We start from the raw sequence: 19,632 nt of genomic DNA, 5'->3' as shown, positions 1-19,632 counted from the left end.
CCCTCAAAGGGCCCATCTGTGATCATGTGATTGCTGGTGAGGGGGGCAGGCAGGAAGGAGGTCATTCTGGAGAGTTCTCTCTCTGACCAGGAGGCAAGGCCCTCTTGGGGAGAGAGAGCAGGGAGATGGGACAAGAGTCACAACTGACTGGAGGTTCCGGTTGCTGGGAAGGGAGGGAGAGAAGGGCTGCCCAGGGCAGAAGGGCCTCTGCTCCCTAGACCCATGTCACGTGAGCCTGGCTGAGGTCCCTGCTGCCTCTGCTCAGGCCAGTCGCCTGTGCCACCTGGGCTGGACTCCACAGCAATCCCTGTGCTGGGCACCAGGAGTCGGTAAATCCACAGGAGGCTTTTGCCAGGAGGACAGGACAGAAAGATGGGTGAGGAATCTCACCACGTGGGCCACGTGTCCCTGAAGCAGGGTGCACAGCAAGACAAGCAAGGAGACAAGAGGAGGCAGCACACACTGGCCCAGCGAGAGAGCAGCACTGGCGAGTTACGGCAACCCGGCGGGGACAGCACAGCTAACAGTCAACACAAACATCTCCAGAATCCAGCTTTTCAGAGGGCAGGAACTTACAGCAATAAAAAGCACCATTATGACTAAGCTCGGCAAGAAATCAGCATTTTGTGAGCCCGAGTAGTTTTATTACAAACACTTCAAAACTTTGACCAAGCTGATGAGAATTCTGTGTCGCCAGGCAGCACCACGGACAGCGGAGCACGGACACAGGTCCCCTCTGGCACCTGGTGCAGCTCATTGGAAACACGGCCAGCTTCAGCTGTTCTCCGTCTGCCGTTCTCCCACGTGGAGGGATGCCACGCCGTGTGACGAGCAGCTCTGCCAGGTGACTGCACGTGGCCTGGCTTCCACTTCTCGTCTAGGTCCGGAACTCGAGGCTGCTCTGGGTTACTGGGTGGGGGTTGAGACTTGGAATCGGCCCCCACCATCCAAACCCATGACCACAGGACTCACTCGGAACTTGAAACACAGGCCACGATCCTAGAAATCTGTATCGAGTAACACACTTCTTACCAAAAATGCTAGGAACCTGCACCCACACCTGGTTAGTCCTGAGCATCGTCACAGCTTCGGCGTTCATCTCAGAGGTGGGAACCGAGGAGGCAGAGTCCACACTCGCTGCAAGGGCACAGCCTTGGAGGGACCCTGTGAGTGGTGGTGCTTCGTGCAAAGGGCCCCCGGAAACGCAGGCTCAGGGTGGCCCGGCACAGCCCCTTTCCCTTCACGGCTAGGTTTCTCGACATCACTTGAGATTCATCCTCAGGCAATTCATGTCATGGACCCTCTAAGACCAAGTCATGTGCTGGAGTTACCGGTGAATGATGCCAGCATGTGGTCACCCAGTCCCCTCATGCCCAGGGCTGGTGTGACCCAGCACCTCCCCACAGGCCAGGAAACACTCTGCAGTTCTCAGGCAGAGAACCAGCCCTTAGGCGGGGCGCCCGGGACATGTCGTTTAGCGGCAGCTGGACCCCCTCTACACCAGCCTGCTTTCGTCATCGGAAGCCCATCGGCCGGGCAAACACCTCTCACAGGTGAACAGCACGAGTCAAACCATGTGACCCCAGACATCTCGGTTAGGCCAGCAGGGGTGGGCCATTAAAGCCACACTGCCTGGTGGGGACAGCTGCATATGGATCGCGGATGTCCCACATGCCAGGCGCCTCCACTCACAGGTACCACTGAGCATCAGGCACAGGGACGCAGCTTGCCACTCGCCATCCTATGACATCAGGCACAGGGACGCAGGTTGTCACTCTATCTTGTGGCAGCTCAAGAGGAATCCTGGAATGTGGATTGAGACCGACAGGGTCCTGCAATGAGGTGACCTTGCCAGTGACCAGAAGGAGGCGAGGCCACACAGCAAGCCATCAGCTGGCAGTGTGGCCTCCCCGTGCCCACACCCGCTAGGCACGGCCAGGAGTGCACAGGCCCTGCTTGGGTAGGACCCTCCATCCCTCGGAAGCTCCTTGCACAACACGTGCCCCCAGCACCAGAAGAGAGCAGAATCGGCCTCCCTGGGAGGCTGCAGTCCCTACTCTCTGGCTCCTCTGGCTCCCTCAGAGGTCCTGCAGGCAGCCCCGTCAGTGAGACCCAGGGGTGGCACAAGGCAACTGCCTCTCCCCGCCCAATCTGTCTCCACACAGCGCCCAGGGAGCCAGGGCTCGCCTGCTGCAGCGTCGCCCTACAGACCCCAGGCCCAGAGGCCTCTGGGACCCAGCGCATCTGCTGCTCTGGGCTGCCTGAGCACGCAGCCAACACGCACGGCCGCTGCTGGGCCTTCAGGGCCGGCTCCCCAGTTCCAGCAGCCTCTGCCCAGAGCTTCTCAGACCCATGTCAGCCCTCCCGCTGCCACAGCGACAGTGCCCGGCACCTCTGCTGCTTCCACACACACACGAGAACTGCGTGTATGGTGGGGGGGCTGCGTCCTCCTGGCAGCAACGCTAGCGACCCTTGTGAACCACTCGCGGGTGGAGGGTGAGGTTTCACCACGATGTCCACCTGTGCCAAGCCAAGGTGCTGTGGCGGGGGCTTCTAGAGCACACCTGCAGGGCCAGGCGGCCTGGGCAGCATTCCGCCACTGCCCACTGGTGAGCACCTAGGAAGCCTAAGACCTGCAAACTGAAGTCACACTAGCCACGTGACTGTCGGGTGCTGGGACCACGGGCACTGCTGACCGAAGCCAGCACTGCACTGGCAGGGCTAAGCGTGGACACTATCAGTTTGTTGGAACTGCAGAGAGGGTCCCTGGGACCGTCTTGCGAATGCCACTGGTGTGTTGGCACAGAGCAGGCTTCCGTGACTTTTCTCTAACACAGGACTCACAGAAGCCCAACTCCCAAGGCACCACATGATAAAATAACCCCCATCACCCTCCCACTGCCCCAGGGCTCACACCTGCCCTTCCGTGAGTCCTGCTTAGGCCAGGTCATTGGCTAATGTAGTCACCACCTTACCCATGAAGGGAAAGCATCTACTAACACACAAAACTGGTTTCCAAAGTTTATTAAAAATCAAAGAATAGAAAAACTTTACATAAAAATATGTCAATTTTAGCTTCCACATTGTTGTCCACAAAAGAAAATCAAAACATGATATCTTTTCGTTAACCTGCAGCACGCGACCACAGTGGTAGCCAGACCAATTCATTTGGTTCACCACGACGGAACGGACATGGTACCTGTGTCTCCGGATGGAGCTTTAAAACACGCACCTACGGGACGCTCGCTGTCCCCACAATGGTTTCCTTAATGTAGGTTTACAGTCAGTATTGCTAATGCGTAGAGATTAGTACAGGCCTATGGATCAGTGTTTATAAATATTCTCTATCAATAGGTTCACAATTTAAATATTTTTAAATATTCTGGGTGATTCCAATCGTCGAAAGCTGCAGACCGAGGGCTGCCGCTCTGGAATGCCTCCTGGACACTGTAGCAGCAGCCGCGGCAGCAAGGACGACAGGGCTGGTCCTGCTTCAGAGGCAGACCCCGACACGTGGAGCTGGTCCTTGCTGGGTGTCCGCTGCGGTCAGACGTCAACTAGAACTCCCCCCACCGCACATGGGTCAGATGTCATGGCCATTAGCTTCTTGCCTCGACATTCTCCACTAGTGGGCTTCAAAGACCAACCTACCTGTAGTGTTTGGCAGGGCCAGAACCCCCATGTTAAAAACAGGAAGTCAGAGGGCCTACAGGATGCAAGCCAACTCCCAGGACAACTGTGGTGCCCCAAAAACTCAGGGTCAGGCAGAATGGATATGATCTTGTTCAAAAAAAGGTAACAAAGACAGTGGTGGTTGTGGCAGAATACACTTGCATAGTACACCTGTATGCTTCTGACGCGGCCCCGCCGCTCCGGCCACGCTGGGCTGTGCTCTCCTGCGATACGTTAGATACTCCCCACGGCGCGCTGGCAGCGCAGGTGCTTCTCAGGTATTTGCTCTTAACAGAACGAATGCATACTGCTATGCAGATTCCTCCACGGAATCAACGGAATTCCTTTCTCCACATTCCTAAAACTGGGTGCCATTGTCTGTAATGATATCCACCAGACCCACCATTACAGGCCATGCCACTAAAACTGACTGAAGCATTTCCACTTCACATTTAAGATTTTATAATGTGACAACCTTTTCTCTCCTTAGAAAGTTATACTTCTGGCACTTTAAATGCTGGGTTTGTTGTCTATTTTAAAAGAACCAAAAGCAAAATGTTAGAACTCATGGTCAGAGCAGGCAGCACCTGAGGCCCCAGGGAAGGGCCACCGGGGTGCTCCTCAGAGGTCCTGGAGCTGAGCCTCCAGGAAAACCACCAAGGCAACTCGGCTCCCTCACTTGCATCTGACCAAAAACAAGACATTAAAGTAAAACCCCAAACCCCTCTTATGGTGTTCGTGATGATGCTCAGACAACCAGCCAACACGATGAACCCAACTTAGAAAATGCAACTTGGGAAAGGATCTAAGCTTGTTTAAAAAAATTCCCTCTTCCCTTAAATATAACTTATGTGAAAATATGAAATTAAATAAAAAATATCTGAGTTATTGCACAAATCATAAGTTTTCAATATTTACATAGAAAAACAGTTCTAAAGTTTCAAACAAAATGTGAGGGCAGTAAAACAATGCCTCCAGCCCTGCGCTGGGGAGGAGGAGGATGCCGGCTCTTCCGCTGTGATGACAGGAAACGAAAACCCCGACCGCCGAGGACAGACGCCGCCACTGAGACCACCAGAGCGGCCGGGCCGCGCTTGCCTGCAGTCCCCAGCCGGCCTGCTGGGCTGGGCGGGCTCTCGGGAAGGCGGAGCGCGCCCACCTCTGGCGAGCTGTTCGTTGCGATGGGCGCGACCACCACACAGACACATGCAGAGTGGTCAGCCGGGCGCTGGCAGCCGCATCGGAGTGCTGGGTGCTGGCCTTGGCTCCCGCGGTCCGAGGCCCCTGGGCAGTCCGGGGTGGGCAGGGCCAGGAGCCATCATCTGCTGAGACTCACGGGCAAGCTGTCCCTGGTGTGCGCATGCTTCTTCCTCCTCCAGCCGGTGCGGTTGTACTGGTGGTGACCCCGGTTGCCCACGGGGGGCCGCACGCCTCCGCTGCCCACAGAGCTGTAGCCGCCGCCTTGGGCATGGCCGTGGGAGCCCTTCATGGACAGTTTCATGCCATTGTGCTGCTGCAGAGACACAGAGGGAGCGCAGGGTAGGAGCAGAGCACCCGACGAGGCCCACGGGCACCTCAGGCAGCCCCGGGGGTCACGAGCTCCCTCCCTCTCCAGTGGCAGGACGTCACCAACCAGAGAGGGACAAGGAGCAACACCTAACACACAGCCTTGTCCCTGCTGCCCCACGCTGAGACACTGACGTGGCCACACGGGCAGGAGAGACAGGCGCCTGCACTCACACCTCGTAGAGAAAACAGCCTTACTTGCCCTGAGCTGAGGGAAGAATGGAGGGCCAGCGTCCAACTGTATAAACTTATCAGACTCACTTCTGGCTCGTCCCGTCTGCCCACAGGAGTAAGGTCTCTGCCACGCCCATCCTCGTCTACCCCTGGCAACACCCGACAAGCAACACCCTCAGACCTGCCCAGTTACATGGAGTTCAGGGGCTCCCAAGGCACATTCTCTGAACTGCACAGCAGACCGAGCTGGTCTTAGGACAACTCAAAGCAAAATGAACCATGGAGGAGGTTGGGGAGGAAGAAAGGCCAACACGGAATGACAAGGCTGCTTTCCCTTTTGCAAAGACACCACGCCACCCAGGGCATCTGACAGGTCAGCACGGCCACACGTGCTGCAATGGGGTGGACACAGCCACGGGGTGCTCTATTACTTAATTAATTCTTAAAGAAAACTAATCATCAGGAATGAATGACACAGGGTCAAAGAACCAGCACTCAAGAATTTTCCAGCAAGCCAGCATTAGATGAGCGAAGAGGAACAGAGGAAGAGGCGTGAACACCAGCAAAGGCACGAGGCATCATCAGCATCCCAGGGAAGCAGCAGACCCTGCAGGGGTCCTAGGAAGGCTGTCCTCCAACACACAGGCACATCAAGGGCACAGGGACAGAGAGGCAAGCAGCCAGGGTGTGCCAGAGCACTCTGGCCCATGGGGACCAGGTGAGCTCACCAAACAGAACTGGGCCATCCAGTCGTCCCCTCATGCCCTCCCCTGGGGACAGGGAGGCAAGCAAGTTACTAGGTAAGAACAGCACTGGGCTTGTGTGTTTCTTGAAACCCAAACTATTTAGTGTAAAATGAACTTAAAAAGTAAATGGGAAAACAAAATAGTCTTCATTTTGAACCTTGCCTACTTCAAGCTTCTGTTTTATACTAACCAGTTCAACAAAAGAAGGATGCTTATGGTGAATAATTAAACTCTATTACCTTTTAAAATAATATTTTAAGGTTTTGTTTAGAAAAGAAAGCAGACATGAAACTGAAGGACCAGCAAACAAATTCTCTTTTTAAACAGTGTCCCTGGGATTCTCTCAGGAGGGGATGTGGCACCGGCCGCCCAGAGCAGCAGGAAGCACCAGAGGCCACAGGCCAGCGGGCCCCACGTGGTACGCACCTTGTGATATAGGTGAGGACTTGACAGTGGGTTGGGGGACGCCGAGGGAATGGCCGGGGAAGACACATGATGGACGGCTTTCAAGGACACAGTTCCTTCAACACCTGCCTGTCTGCAAGGAACAGGAGCAACCCCGAGGGTTGGCGGAGGGATAGTGAACCTGGTCTAGGAACAAAAGAGAGATGGTCACATGTAGCAACAAGTGGAAGCACCAAGTCCCAAGGTCACATCAAGGGGGATGGCTGCCTGTGAACAGCGCCACATGGGCATGACAGAGCAACTGTGTTGTTATAACCTGTCAGTGTTTCCTTTGAATTAGAAATAGCTCACATTCCGAAACAGCAACAATATGACACATGCCCAATAATTCAAGTCGTAAAGTTTTAAAACTCACTAAAACCAAACCGATTCAAAAAAATTAATCCTCAGAAAACTGCCACTCAGATGCCTGGAAGAGCCACAAGTAAATTCCCGGCTCCCATCTGGCTGAACAGAGGACAGATGATGGCGGGCAACAGTCCCTGCCTCGCCGTCCCCAGGTCTGGATTCCTCTATGCTGCCGGGCCCGTCTGAGGCAGAGGCATGCTAGTGAGAAGCACGCCCCAGAATGCCACCACCCAAGATGGTGGCACCACGAAGGGACACTGCGACCCTTGCAGGCAGCAATCCAGTGCCGGACACCAGAAGCCACAGGGCAGCAGACTGTCCACAACGCCTGGTTACACTTCACTGTAATCAGAGAGGAGACTCTCGCCCAGGAGTCGTGGCTGCTGGCACGGCCCTACACCAAGCCCATGGTGTCTCCTCTTCAGAAGCTTCACTCCCCCAGGGAAAGGGGTCACCAGGAAAGCAAGCTCTATCCCTGGGGCCTCTCTCTGACAACTTAATGTCCTCCAACTCTATATTTTTTTGTTTTTGTTTTTTTGTTTTTTGTTTTTTGCTTTTGGTACCAAGGCTTGAACCAGCAGCACTTTAACCACTGAGCCACATTCCCAGGTCCTTTTTTATTTTTTATTTTGAGACAGGGTCTCCGCTAAGTTGAGGCTGGCTTTAAACTTGCAATCTTCCTGCCTCAGCCTCCCAAGCTGCTGGGATGACCGGCGTGCACCACCACGCCCAGCTCTAACATCTTTTGACTTTGTACCCAGATTTGGACATTTTGTTTTTATGACTTGCACAGGACAGACAATGCATAAAAGTGCTTCAAGACAACATTGTCCTCAATTTTTCCACTAGAAGCGAGGAAGGCTCAGCCTGTGCGAACACTGTAACAACCCAAACATTTGGACCTCGCTCTACAGGCCTGGGACAGACAGGTGAGACAGGTAAGTGACAGCCTGACATTTCGTTAGACAACACAGGCCATGTGAGGACCACATGGCAATAGCAGCACAAGGTTGAAGCTCAGTGGCTGCAGTGCCCCGAAGGGGCTGAACAAATGCCTCGTGACACAAGGAGGTCAGGTGTCAGAGCCAGAGTCAGGACCAGGACAGGGCGACTGAACACCTGGGCAGAACTTCCTTTGGCAGCTTAAGCAAAGGCTCCAGGCTTGCATGTTGCACCCATGAAGGGCCACCAGCTATGTGACACATTTTGGGTGAGGTTTGTCATGCTCGGCAACAGGCGAGACCCCGCAGCTGAGCCTCCGAGCAGCTGGTGCCTCCCGTGAGAATGGCTCCCTGAGGAGCTAAACTACCCTCAGCACGGGCAGGCTGCACGCACCCACGTGTTTCCAGGACCAGGCTCGACTCTGCGCCTAGGTCCATCCAGGTGCTGGCTCACACATATTCAACTGACATGATGGGACGGACAGACGAAATTCAGTACTTCTAAAATTCTCTTTTAAACTTATAGATTTATCTAAGTTTAAAAAACAGAGAGCATATTCTAACAGAAAAAAGTTTCAAAATTAATGCCTAATTAATAACATAGAAAAAGCCCAAGTTCCTATTAAAACTTTATCATGTACACGCTGAGATTTTGGAAAAAAACAGGGACAACTGTTCACTGTAGCTCAGGGACAAGGCTGGCATCAGAGTCCCTCTCACAGGACAGGGTATCACACTGGGCACTGCAGTGGCCTGCAGAAAGACAGTGTGCCCTGTCAAACGCCCGTTCAGCCTCAAGAACAAAAGTGGCTCCTCAAAGCTAAGAGGACGCTGGGTTCCAATGCCAACAGTATCACAGCTGTGTTTTACGGAATGATGAGAATTAAGTTCTACCCAAAAAACAATGAGAGGATTTCTATGAAAAGATAAAAATGCTGACCATATCGAAATCTGAGAAAGTTCTTATTCAAAAGCACCTTGGGTCTCCTCTAGCCCCTTCCCAGCTCAGCTCTGCCCCAAGAAGGGAAGCCATACCTGATTGTTGGTTGTCAGGATCAGTGCTCTGGAAGGAGTGGACTGAGGTTTGCCACTGGGTACTGGCAAGGCGGCAGGTAAGCTGGCCATCAGAGCCGCTGGCGCCTGCAGGCTGAGCTGGTAAGCGCTGGGTGTGGTGCAGGGTGGCGTGTCTGAGTCCTGGAGTCCAGCACAGAACAACAATAAGGATTGCTGCAAACCAAGGAGCGCAGCCTGGCACAGGTGGGAAGCAGGGTTGCTCTGGGGCTGGTGAGGGAGCAAGAGCAAGCCTTGCTCGGAACAGGAGAACGAGGCCAGCCAGACTGCCCTCCAGTGGTTTCAGAAGTGAAAAGCCAAGTTAAACGCAGAGGACACAGCTGGGCTCGTACATTTTCACGTATGCCTTTAAAAACTATTTATAAAGTCCACTGACTCGACTGGGAACAGTATCACCACTCTTGACCAACAGAGTGACCAGGACCCAGGTTCTCAAGGGGATACAGATTCAGGGTGTGCATGTGCACACGCACGCACAGGGGAGGACGCAGCCTCAGGGTTCGTACCACACACGTATGCACGCAGCGGGATGCAGCAGAAACAAAAAGTGACTGGAACCCAGAAATGCGCTTGAGACTCACTGGTATGGGTGCCCACCAGGAACACAAACCCTCCAGAGACACAGGTAGGAGGGGGCAGAGGGCAAAGTCATACTCACAATGTCACTTCCAGAAAGTGACGACACAGAGGAAGCGGAGGAGCCTGAGGAGAGGAGCTGAGGACTGGATAGGGACAAAGTCAGGCGCTGGCTGTAGGGTGACCCGGGCTCTCGGCTCTGCGTCTGCTCCCCGTTGCACGTAGTGACCCGCTCCTTTATCTTGATCCTGCTGTCTGTCATGGGAGCACAAAGGACAGGTTATGAGAGGAGCAGAGTGCCATCCCAGCGGGCAGCCCTCAGTCCGGGTACTGGGAGCCTACAGAGCTGCTAGTTTGACTGACTTTTATTTTAATTAACCTAACAACTACATTTGCTTAGTTACTAGAAAACACTAAAATGTTTGTAATAATGTAAATGTATCATCTTCAACTGAAGCTTTTCTGAAATCTAAATACAGATCAAATTATTTATCTTCTTTTTTTAACTGTTACAAAGGGTTTTTCATTTTTTCCCACGTCACCATGAAAGTTTTTTCTAGCAGTTCTTTCTGGTTACACATGACAGTAGGATCCACTCTGATATGACTATATAGGCATGGGACACAACTTATCTAATTCAGTCCCCAGTCCCTTTCCTGCCCTCCCTTCCCACCCCTTCTCCCTCCCCCCACTCATCTTTCTGCATTTACCCATCATTATTTTTTTAATTAATTTCTTATGGATGTAAACAATGGTGATATTCACTGTGGTATAAATTCAGCACCCCAATTAGGATGTGCTATAAGTATAAATAAGGCTGTATTTCAAAGATTAGTGCAAACAAAGGGTATATAATAATTCTACCTTGATTACATGTTGAAATGTTAATGTTTTAAGGTGAGTTGAATAAAATTACCGAAATTAATTTCATCTGTTTCTTTTTGTATTTCTAATGCAGTCACTAAAATATGTTAAATTCCACCTGTGGTACACACTGTATTTCTACTGGGGAGTGTTGTTCTAGAGCTTACACATGCATAACAAAAAGAACTATTCTTAGTCTGAACACCTGACCACAAAGCAACAAAGAAGTACATGTGTAGCAGCACAAATTCACTTCTCACCGAGATCCGGGGCCGAGTGGACCCTGCTGCCCCACTTCTCTTTGATCCACCTCCGGTAGTCAATCACTTCCTGAGTTACCTTGATGATTCTTCCTAGAGTACTGTAAGGGACAAGCTGGACATCAACATGGGCAGCAGGTAAGAGGCGGCCAGTGCCCCTGGAGAACAGTGTGCCATCTCGCTGAGTCAGAGATGGGGGAGCCAAGCCGACTTCTAGAAGCATGAAGGCTACTGGCGTAAGCTCAGATGCACTCTGAGACCGCAGTGCAGAAAAGCGGGTCCCTGGCCCTGCATCTGCCATGTGAACCCAGCTCTGAGGGAGGGGAGCTGCTTCCCACCCACAAGGGCAACACACTTCGAGCACTCCACTCCCCCTGCACAGTCAAGAGTGGAGGAACGGTGTCAAGAGACACTGAGTGCCTGTCACCATGCCCAGGACTGGCCCAAAAACATGCAACCAGCAGTCCACATAGTCCCACCGTCTCTACCACCACCAGCACAGGGAGAGACTCCTGAGACAGGCCTCCAAGTCTGTTTTCTCCATCACCCACCCCAGGAACTACGAGGCTCGAGAACCGCCTTCTTCCTCCTTTCTACTACCACTCATTTTCCACCCTCCACTCCCTCCACCACAGCAGCATAAACTGACATCAGAAAGAAATATTTCTGGCTGCCAGTAAAGTGTAGAGTGCAAAAATGTTTCACTATGTAGCAGGAGGGAAAAGCAGATAAGAGGAAGGTGATAGAGGCATGTACTCAGATACCTTCACTCAGAAACTGGACGCGCATGCCTGAGGAGAAGCATCATTCCAAAGCTTTAAAAGCCCACTACCATGTTCGTAAACAGAATACCCTGAAAAAAACATCAGTTCCCCAAACAACAACAGCCACCCTGAGTTCCTGCAAAGGTCTCCCTTTATAAACACATGGAAGTTCCTCTAAAACAGGAGAGTATGTCCAATAATAAAGGTCACAGAAGTACAGAACCCAGGAAAGGTATGGTTTCCATCCCCAGGAACTGTGAGCCCAGGACAGACACACAAGACATTAGCTACCTTTCAGAGTCCCTGTTGGGGTAGGACCTGGCGAGCGGTGACACAGCATGGCTGAGCACAATGTAGGCGTAGTCGAACACCTGCTTCACCTGCATGGCCCCGTAGGAGCTCCGGCCAACATCATTTCCTGCAAACAAAGGCAGCCATCAAACTCACCATAGACGTGAGCCGGTTTCCACATGCCTCTGAACTTCTCACAGAGGCACCCGAGTCAGACCCTTGCCACCAAAGCACATCCAGCTTCCACCAGCACGGTGGAGCGGGGCAAAGATGGCTCCTGGAAATCCGGTCTGCGGACGCACCAGTAATCTCGGTGGCGGCTCTCGCAGCCAAGTGCCCAGGGCCCAGCATGGACCAAGCACCTGTGCGGCTGTGGCCCACTGCCACCCGGTAGGCATCCGCCTCAAGAGGTGTGACCGTTCGTAAGAAGTCTGCTCATTTCCCAGGTGGCAAGTACACAAAGAAGCCAAAGGCCATCAAAACAGACCAGCAGCGCTGACCTGCATGATCGATGACTTCAGCTCTGCATATGGGCCATTCACCCAGAGGACCTGGGGAGTCAGGTAAGAGCAGCAGAGCCTGCAGGAAGCAAATGCTTTAGGACAGAATGTTCAAGGAATGAATTCTCAGGTGTCGAAGAGGCCACACAGCTAACAAGGCCACCACTGAAGCCACCACTGAAACCAGCCACAAGGAAAGCAGTTCAATCTCAGCACCTCGCTCTTCGGAGCCCAGGCTGAGCGTGGATGCTTTAAGGAGACATATTCTAAGTTTTGAAATTTTACCTTTTCTAAATTTAAACTGACCTACTGATAATGCAGGTTTGGGTTTTTCAAGTACATTTTTAAAAAATTATTTGTTTTTTAATTTTTTACAGACTGCATTTTGATTCATTGTACACAAATGGAGTACTTCATTCTGTTTCTATAGTTGTGCACAATGTAGATACACAGCATCCATGTAATCATACGTGTCCACAGGGTAACGATGGCTCTCAGTCCACCTTCCTCCACACCCCCCCATTTCCTTCTACATAATCTCATTTAAGTGGACACTGGAGACAATGGAGTCACCAGTGATAGATCCAACAGACACAGTGAGGGTGACACACTGTCACCATGCCACCAAGAAAACCAGTTCTCCAGACTGGCACAAGTCACACACACTCAAAAATCACAACCAAAGGCAACAGTCATGTATTTTCATTCAAGTGATTTTTAGGAAATAAATCTCACATCCTAGAAGTCATAAAACGAAATTTAAAAATCATTAAATTTGAAGGTACTAAAACAAGAACTGTACAGGAACAGAGTAATAAAAATACCAAATATGGAGGAAGAACAAACTGGGGGGAAGTATGGTATGTGTGACAAGAAAGGTCTCCCTAGCACACACAGGCAGTGAGAAGATAGCCCAGAAGACAGACGGACAGCACATGGAAGGACACAGAGGGGCAGTGTACCTGCAGTGGTGCTCTCCACCACTTTTCTGTCACCTGAACGTCACTGATTCTATCACCAACAGTAAGAACAGTGTCTCACCTAATAGATGCTCAATAGACATTTATGGAATTGATAAATAACAATGTGTTGAACCCCACTCTTATTAAAGAAATGTATCTTAAAAAAAAATTACATCACAAGATTTTGTTAGATTGGCAAAGATTTAAAAACACGCTTGCCAACAGCGTGGAGATAATAAGCACCCTCAACATGCCAAGGGGAAGACTGGCCCCCCCCAGGGGTTCCATGTGGCCATCCCTACACTGGATGGTAACCTACACACCATCCAGGTGTGGTGGGGTCCAGGATGTGTTAAGTCAGACACCAAATGCAGATCTGCTTATTATGGGATGTCACTTAACTTGTAAAATGGCAATGGTAAATACTGCATAGGAAAATCTGGAGAATGGACATCTGCAGGGGAGGAGTTCACCAAAAACTGCTTTTCTACTATACGCTTCTGTGAAGTGAATGGGTCACGGTGAATCTGTAATACCTTTGTAATCTAAAAAGAAATTTTTTTCTTACTTCTGGCTGATAACAGAATTTAAGAAGTTTAGAAGACAGTAAGCTAATCCTAAGAATTAAATAGGGTGTCCTCAAAGTGTGGCCATTAATTGTGCTGGCAGCAAGAGGAACCTGCATCCAGAGCAGATGAACTTCCTGGCTCCCAGAGCCCAACCTGGCTGCCCCCGCCTGCCAGGCACCCGCAAGGTCTCCTGGCTCCACTGTGGGGAGCAAGGCACTCTTACCAGGCAGCAGGGGGTCCTCGATACACAGCATCGATGGCCTGTACCCGCTGGTCATGGCTTTCATGACCTCTTCTTTGGCGATATAGGCACCTCCTTCTTTTATTCTAATACCAGTTTTCAAGTAATTAAAATTTCTTCCATAGAGTTCAAAAAATTCTACAAGAAGCATTCCAAGGTTCTCATCAGCTCTCCGGGCATCAATTCTTGGATGCAACTGTAAAAGAAAGGCAGCCACAAGTTGTACAGATTCAAGCACTGCTGTCTAGCAGCCTCTGCAAGGAACCCCACTCCGTAGCACTTGCTCACGCACCAAGCAGGAGGAGGCAAGAGTGGCAGGGAGGAGGCAAGAGTAGCAGGGAGGAGGCACCCAGAGCCCAAAGACAACCATAACCACCTATCAATAAAGGGCATCGTAAAGAGATCAGACGTCCTGCTGTGAACGTTGTATCACACTTGCAGTTTTGAAATTGGTAACTCATGCAAGCAACATCCTATAAACACACACATCTGATTGGCCCCAAGTTGCCAAATATTTATAAATACACTGCTCATATTCTGCATAACTTAGTCATTCAGATGGTGGATATACCTTTACAGATCTGAGTCACCTTGGTGTCGTCATTCTGAAAGAACACCAGTAGGTGGCAGCAGCAGACTGAACAGTATCACATCATGTCCAACCAAAGGTAAGAGGATGGATTTTAACTGCATAGGTAATGGGTATTGTATCATAACATTCATGCCCAACTCACAACCTGCTTGTCACACAGAACAGTAACAACGCTGGTGCTGCCCCACTGTGCCTTCAAGCAAGCTGATCTGTCCCTCAGCTACTGTCTGCTGGCAACTCCTGAGTGATTCAACAGACCCACGATGCTCAGCTTCCCAGACCTGCACTGCCCACATGCGGCTTCGCTCTCTAAATGAATTTGGGCGCTGATTAAAATTCTAGCCATGCTCCACACACTGGGGAGTCATGTGGCCTGTGGCCTTCCTGTTGGGCTGCAGAGATGGAGAACACTGTCATCTCAACAGGAAATTCTGCCAGGAAGCACCATGCTAGCCAGCCACAGTTAGGTCATACCGAGTGGAAGTCAGGCAGAGGAGGAGGATGGACACCCCTGTGCTCGGAGCCCCATGAGGGGACCTACCCAACGGCTGTAGGTCCATGGGGCAGGCGGAGTCTCCTCACTCCTGCCTCGCCATTACTGCCTCCCTCCTTCCTTGCCTTTCAGTCACTCAAATGTCTGAGAGCCAGCCCAGCACAGGTTTGGACCCCACGTGCATGCCAGCTGTGAAGTGAGTGTGGGAGACACAAGGCCCCACCCTGAGGCAGGCTGGGCTGCTGGGCACAGGCACAGCACTGGGATGAAGGGGGCAGGGGCCACGAAGCCACGACAGAAGGCCTCACAAGCCCCGCACGTGACACACAGTGAGTCCAGGCTGTTGATACATCATGGCCACCGAACTAGCCCAAGTCAGGACGAGAGACGCAAGGGCAGAGGCTGTGTTCAGCTTGGTAGGTCCAAGCACTGTGGGGGACGGCTGACAGCCCCACGCAAGAGACCGCCAGACTACAGGACGTGAAGACAGCAGTGGGACCACCTGGTCTCTGTGAACGTGCCAGAGCCACAGGGACCAGCGGTGACACTGCAGTGCTGCTCTCTGCTCGTCAGTGGCAGTGGGAGAATAACGACCGGGGCAGGGAGCCCTCACTGTGCATAATCACACACGCAAAACGAGTGGCCAGGGGCACAGCAGAGTGGCTACGACACACAGGCCAGAACAGGTCAAGAATGGAATCCCATTCAAGAAATCATAAGTGGAACAACCAATGCTTGAATTAACTTAGTGACTACTTCATGCATCACAAATCAAAGATTAAGCTCACGGATATATCACAGCATTTAACGATTAGATTTTCCATTGTCTTACTCAACAAAATAAGAACCATATATAATTTTAGGCAAAATATTGATGTTTCATCAATGCTAGGAGGCTTGCTCCCAATGTTTTCTCTAGATATAGTGTTGGGCTTAATTCTGACTTTTTTAAAATTATAAATCACATTTAAGTGCCATGAAAAGTGCTTTTAAAAAACATAAATAAAGGAATGAACACTTTCTTAATGTTGACAGCATTTCCCTGGGCTTGGATACACATCACCTGACTTCTGGATCCAGAAGAGCACCTTGGACCCAGACAGTGGGTCAGCCAGGAAACAAGCTGCCCACAGGGGCAGGAAGGAGCACTGACCTGGAGGGATGTGCCACACCAGCAACTGCACTCCCCAAGTCAGAAGAGAACTGCGGAGGGAGGGCAAGGTGCTGGAAACTCAGGAAGCAACTGGGCGAGCCTCAGAGCCTGCCTCCCACAAGCCAAATACAGCCCGTTCAGGACAGCACATACGCACCTGCAGAAAGCTGATGGCCATTAAAATGAGGCTATATGAGCTAATTCCACCTGTGAAAACTTCATTCAGGTCCCTCTGCAGGAGGAACTGTTTCAATACTAAAATCAAGTAAGGCAGCAATGAATATTTCTGCAAATTTCAAAAGAAAAAGATTTACTAGTTAGTAAATGTACTTTTAAGGAAATTTCATGAGAGAAAGCCAAGTTCCACTAATCCTCATCAAGGGTCTGAGTCAATCAGTCTCAATTCTAGGGGCCTAAGAACATATTTCCCAAGGGGCTTGGGAGCATCTGCAAGCGAAGACCCCTCCTGGGCAGGGAAGGCAGAGCAGAGGGGGATCCGCCAGGAGGAGCTCCAGGCACAGAGGGCTCAGGAGAGTGAGTGGGTACATTCGTGCCGTAAGGCAGGGGGGGTCATCACACCACAGGCACTGCATCCTCCAAAGTGAGCCACTCTAAACTATATCACAATTTACCCAACCTCCCAGAGACCCCCAGGATTAGATGTGCCAAGGTGGCACACAGAGCTCAGGCAACACCACTTTGCAGGAACTAGAAAGAACACTTCTAAAGCTCTCTAAAATAAGATCAACTTCAGGAAATGGTGACATAAGAAAAGCAAATCTGAAAAACAGCTATGGGCTTTCAAGGCATCTACAGGAATCCGACCACAGGAAAACAGCTGCAGTGTGTGGTCTACATTGAGTCGACACAGTAATCCAGGTGAAGGTGTTTAATGTGTAAGAGCAAACAGACCCAACGTCAGGCCTCAAGTCCCTCGTCTGGAAGGTGCCTTGCCAACCACAGTACCTTCATGTAGTTCTTGATGAACTCTGCTGCCCGGACACCAGTCTCCATGTTAAAGCTGATGTCAACTTTAACTTCAGTCTCCTGATCTGTCAGTTTTATTATAGGTACCTGTAAAGATTTAATTTTAAAAACTGTACTTTAATATGCAACATCCTCCACAGTCAGGCTTCAAAATGTTTCCAAAGTTGTACAGAAGTTTTAGTTTCCTTTCTTACTCCCAAGAAGGGCTTTGAGATCACGAACACCAGTTTTAAGGAGAAGAGGCGGCCTCTGTCAGGGTTCAACCTCAGTGGTCCCAGGAAGGTGCGGCAAGGCCCAGCGTCCAGTGGTCACACAGCAGCACCCCTGCTCTGCGTTCCCGCTCCCTGCCCCCAAGTGGCTAACTTTATGGAAAACAGTAGAAGTGGAACGGGTGTCTGATGGATGGAAGAAGCAGGTGGCAAGGCCCAGACCCACAAGCATACCCCGAGGAGATGCCACACCACTTGCCTGGTGAGGGTCCCACTTCTGAGAATTTTTGAATAATTAATAGACACACACTCAAATTCTGGAAATGAGTAGTAGTTCTGCAGTACTTATTTTTGGATGGTTATTCCAAATAGATTGTGCCTTGAACAGAACCCTCACCATGGATCCTGCCCCTGACGGCACCATGGGAGGGCACAAGCAGAGAAGATCTGCCAGACAACAGCAGAAAATGGCTCTCAGCAAGAGGGAAAGTACTCAGTAACCAACATGCGCGAGCAATGGGGCCACTGGGACAGCGAGGACCCTAAGCACTGTCTGTCCTCCCGAATGTCTGTCTTCAGATGCCAGGGCATGTACTATGTGAAAATGCATCAAGACATTCACCTGGTTTTCATTTAGACTCCCTCCCATGCCCGTGAAAATACCTGGCCAAGCAGACCCTGGAGGGAAATGGAGTACCCTGTCCTCACGTCACTAGTGAGAAGGAACACGATCCTGCCTTAACTTCTGGCCATCTGCCCAGTGCTATGGGACATCACCATACTGAGGTCGAGAGGACACACCAGCTCAAGACTGAAATGCCAGTGCATAGCACAGCTGAGCTGACAACTGTCACATCACAGGTGAGTGACTTCCAGGCCCTAAGCTGTTTCTATGTGTAACTGCTATTCCTGAACAGGGACACATGGGAAGTGGTCTCTGTTCCAATTTCTCTCCAGGGCAAGAGGCTTCTCACTTGCAGTGTTTAGCAGCAAAAAGAACAGGAAGTTTCCTCTCTGGAATGAAAGTTAGCAGATGGCAATCTTTTCCAGTCCATCAGAAATGTCACAGTGTGACCACTGCAAGACACACCCCAGAATGGGCAGCACCCAGTGCTGGTGTTCCCTCCGCAGGTATTTCTCTCCTTTCCTTATCCATCCGACACAAGGGGACACAGCATGTATTCTAGTGCCAAGACCAGTCTGAAAATTCACAAATTTCCACAGTTCAGGCCATCACTAGACCTTTTCTCAGGTAATAACCACGAACACAGTAATCAAGTGTACTCCACAAATAGCTTCAAAAACACAGCCTGGGCTAGTCACGCAGAGAACCAAGGCTGCTGTGGGGTGAGGAGGCTCCCTGGCAGAGGCCACAACACTCACTGTAGCTTTGTCAAGGACTTTGATGGAACACGGTTCAGCCACGTTGTGCTTCCGCAGGGCTTGTTCCAACAGCTGTAAAGGAGGGCGCTCCCACTTTCCAAAGACCACCAGATCGATGTCACTGGACAGAAGAGAAAGCGCACGTCAACCACTGCTGACCTCAGCCCGCAGAGCACGGCCTGCACAAGCTGTGACAATCCGTTACACACCCGCCTTTGGGGACATGCAGCACATGTGCGACAAAGGCGGAGAGCAGAGGGCTAAAAGGTTTTCCCAACAGCATCAAGTCACCCAGGGGTTACAAAGAAAACGCTCCCTCAAAACCGCTCTGCACCTCATGTTTCCCAGCACTCGCTCCTGTGCCGCCCCCACTGGCCCATGCTTCCCGGCCCAAAGATCTCTGGGTGCCCTGGATCTGCTCAGTACTCCACTGTCCCTGCCAACACCAACCCCCAATTCTGCCATCACAGCCTATCAGCCTCCAGATGCCAACTAGCCATGGTTAACAGAAACCTCTGATCAGTCAATCACATGAAATTCATTTGAATATCAAGAGTCCTTAATGAGAAGACACTGAAAATGATTTCAGGATGTGACCTTCATTTTTTTTATCATAAAAACACTCAAAAAATATTAAGCAAAATTTTGTTTCCATCTTAAGATTTTATTGATTGATTAATTTCGTGGTGCTGGGGATCAAACACAGGGCCTTCTGCATGCCAGGGAAGTCGCTCCACCATGAGCCATGCCCCAGGCCCTCATTACCACTTTAGAAAACCTTCTCCATTGTGTCTACTCCACAGGC

At 51.0% G+C, this 19,632-nt stretch overlaps 1 protein-coding gene across 1 annotated transcript in view; it reads right to left on the bottom strand.

The window, feature by feature from the left end:
* Positions 1-3,009: 3,009 nt before the first annotated feature.
* The window catches only part of Tent4a (terminal nucleotidyltransferase 4A), a 41,938-nt gene continuing 25,315 nt past the window's right edge, over positions 3,010-19,632 (bottom strand). The window contains 10 exon segments of the mRNA XM_047555456.1: positions 3,010-5,185; positions 6,585-6,749; positions 8,948-9,106; positions 9,642-9,814; positions 10,684-10,784; positions 11,739-11,865; positions 13,993-14,206; positions 16,406-16,534; positions 17,215-17,322; positions 18,828-18,948. Coding sequence (XP_047411412.1) covers positions 4,991-5,185; positions 6,585-6,749; positions 8,948-9,106; positions 9,642-9,814; positions 10,684-10,784; positions 11,739-11,865; positions 13,993-14,206; positions 16,406-16,534; positions 17,215-17,322; positions 18,828-18,948 — 1,492 coding nt within the window. The 3' untranslated portion in view covers positions 3,010-4,990.

This window comes from Sciurus carolinensis, chromosome 6 (assembly GCF_902686445.1).
Source record: "Sciurus carolinensis chromosome 6, mSciCar1.2, whole genome shotgun sequence".
Taxonomy (NCBI): domain Eukaryota; kingdom Metazoa; phylum Chordata; class Mammalia; order Rodentia; family Sciuridae; genus Sciurus; species Sciurus carolinensis.
This window is presented reverse-complemented; position numbering and strand designations above follow the sequence as displayed.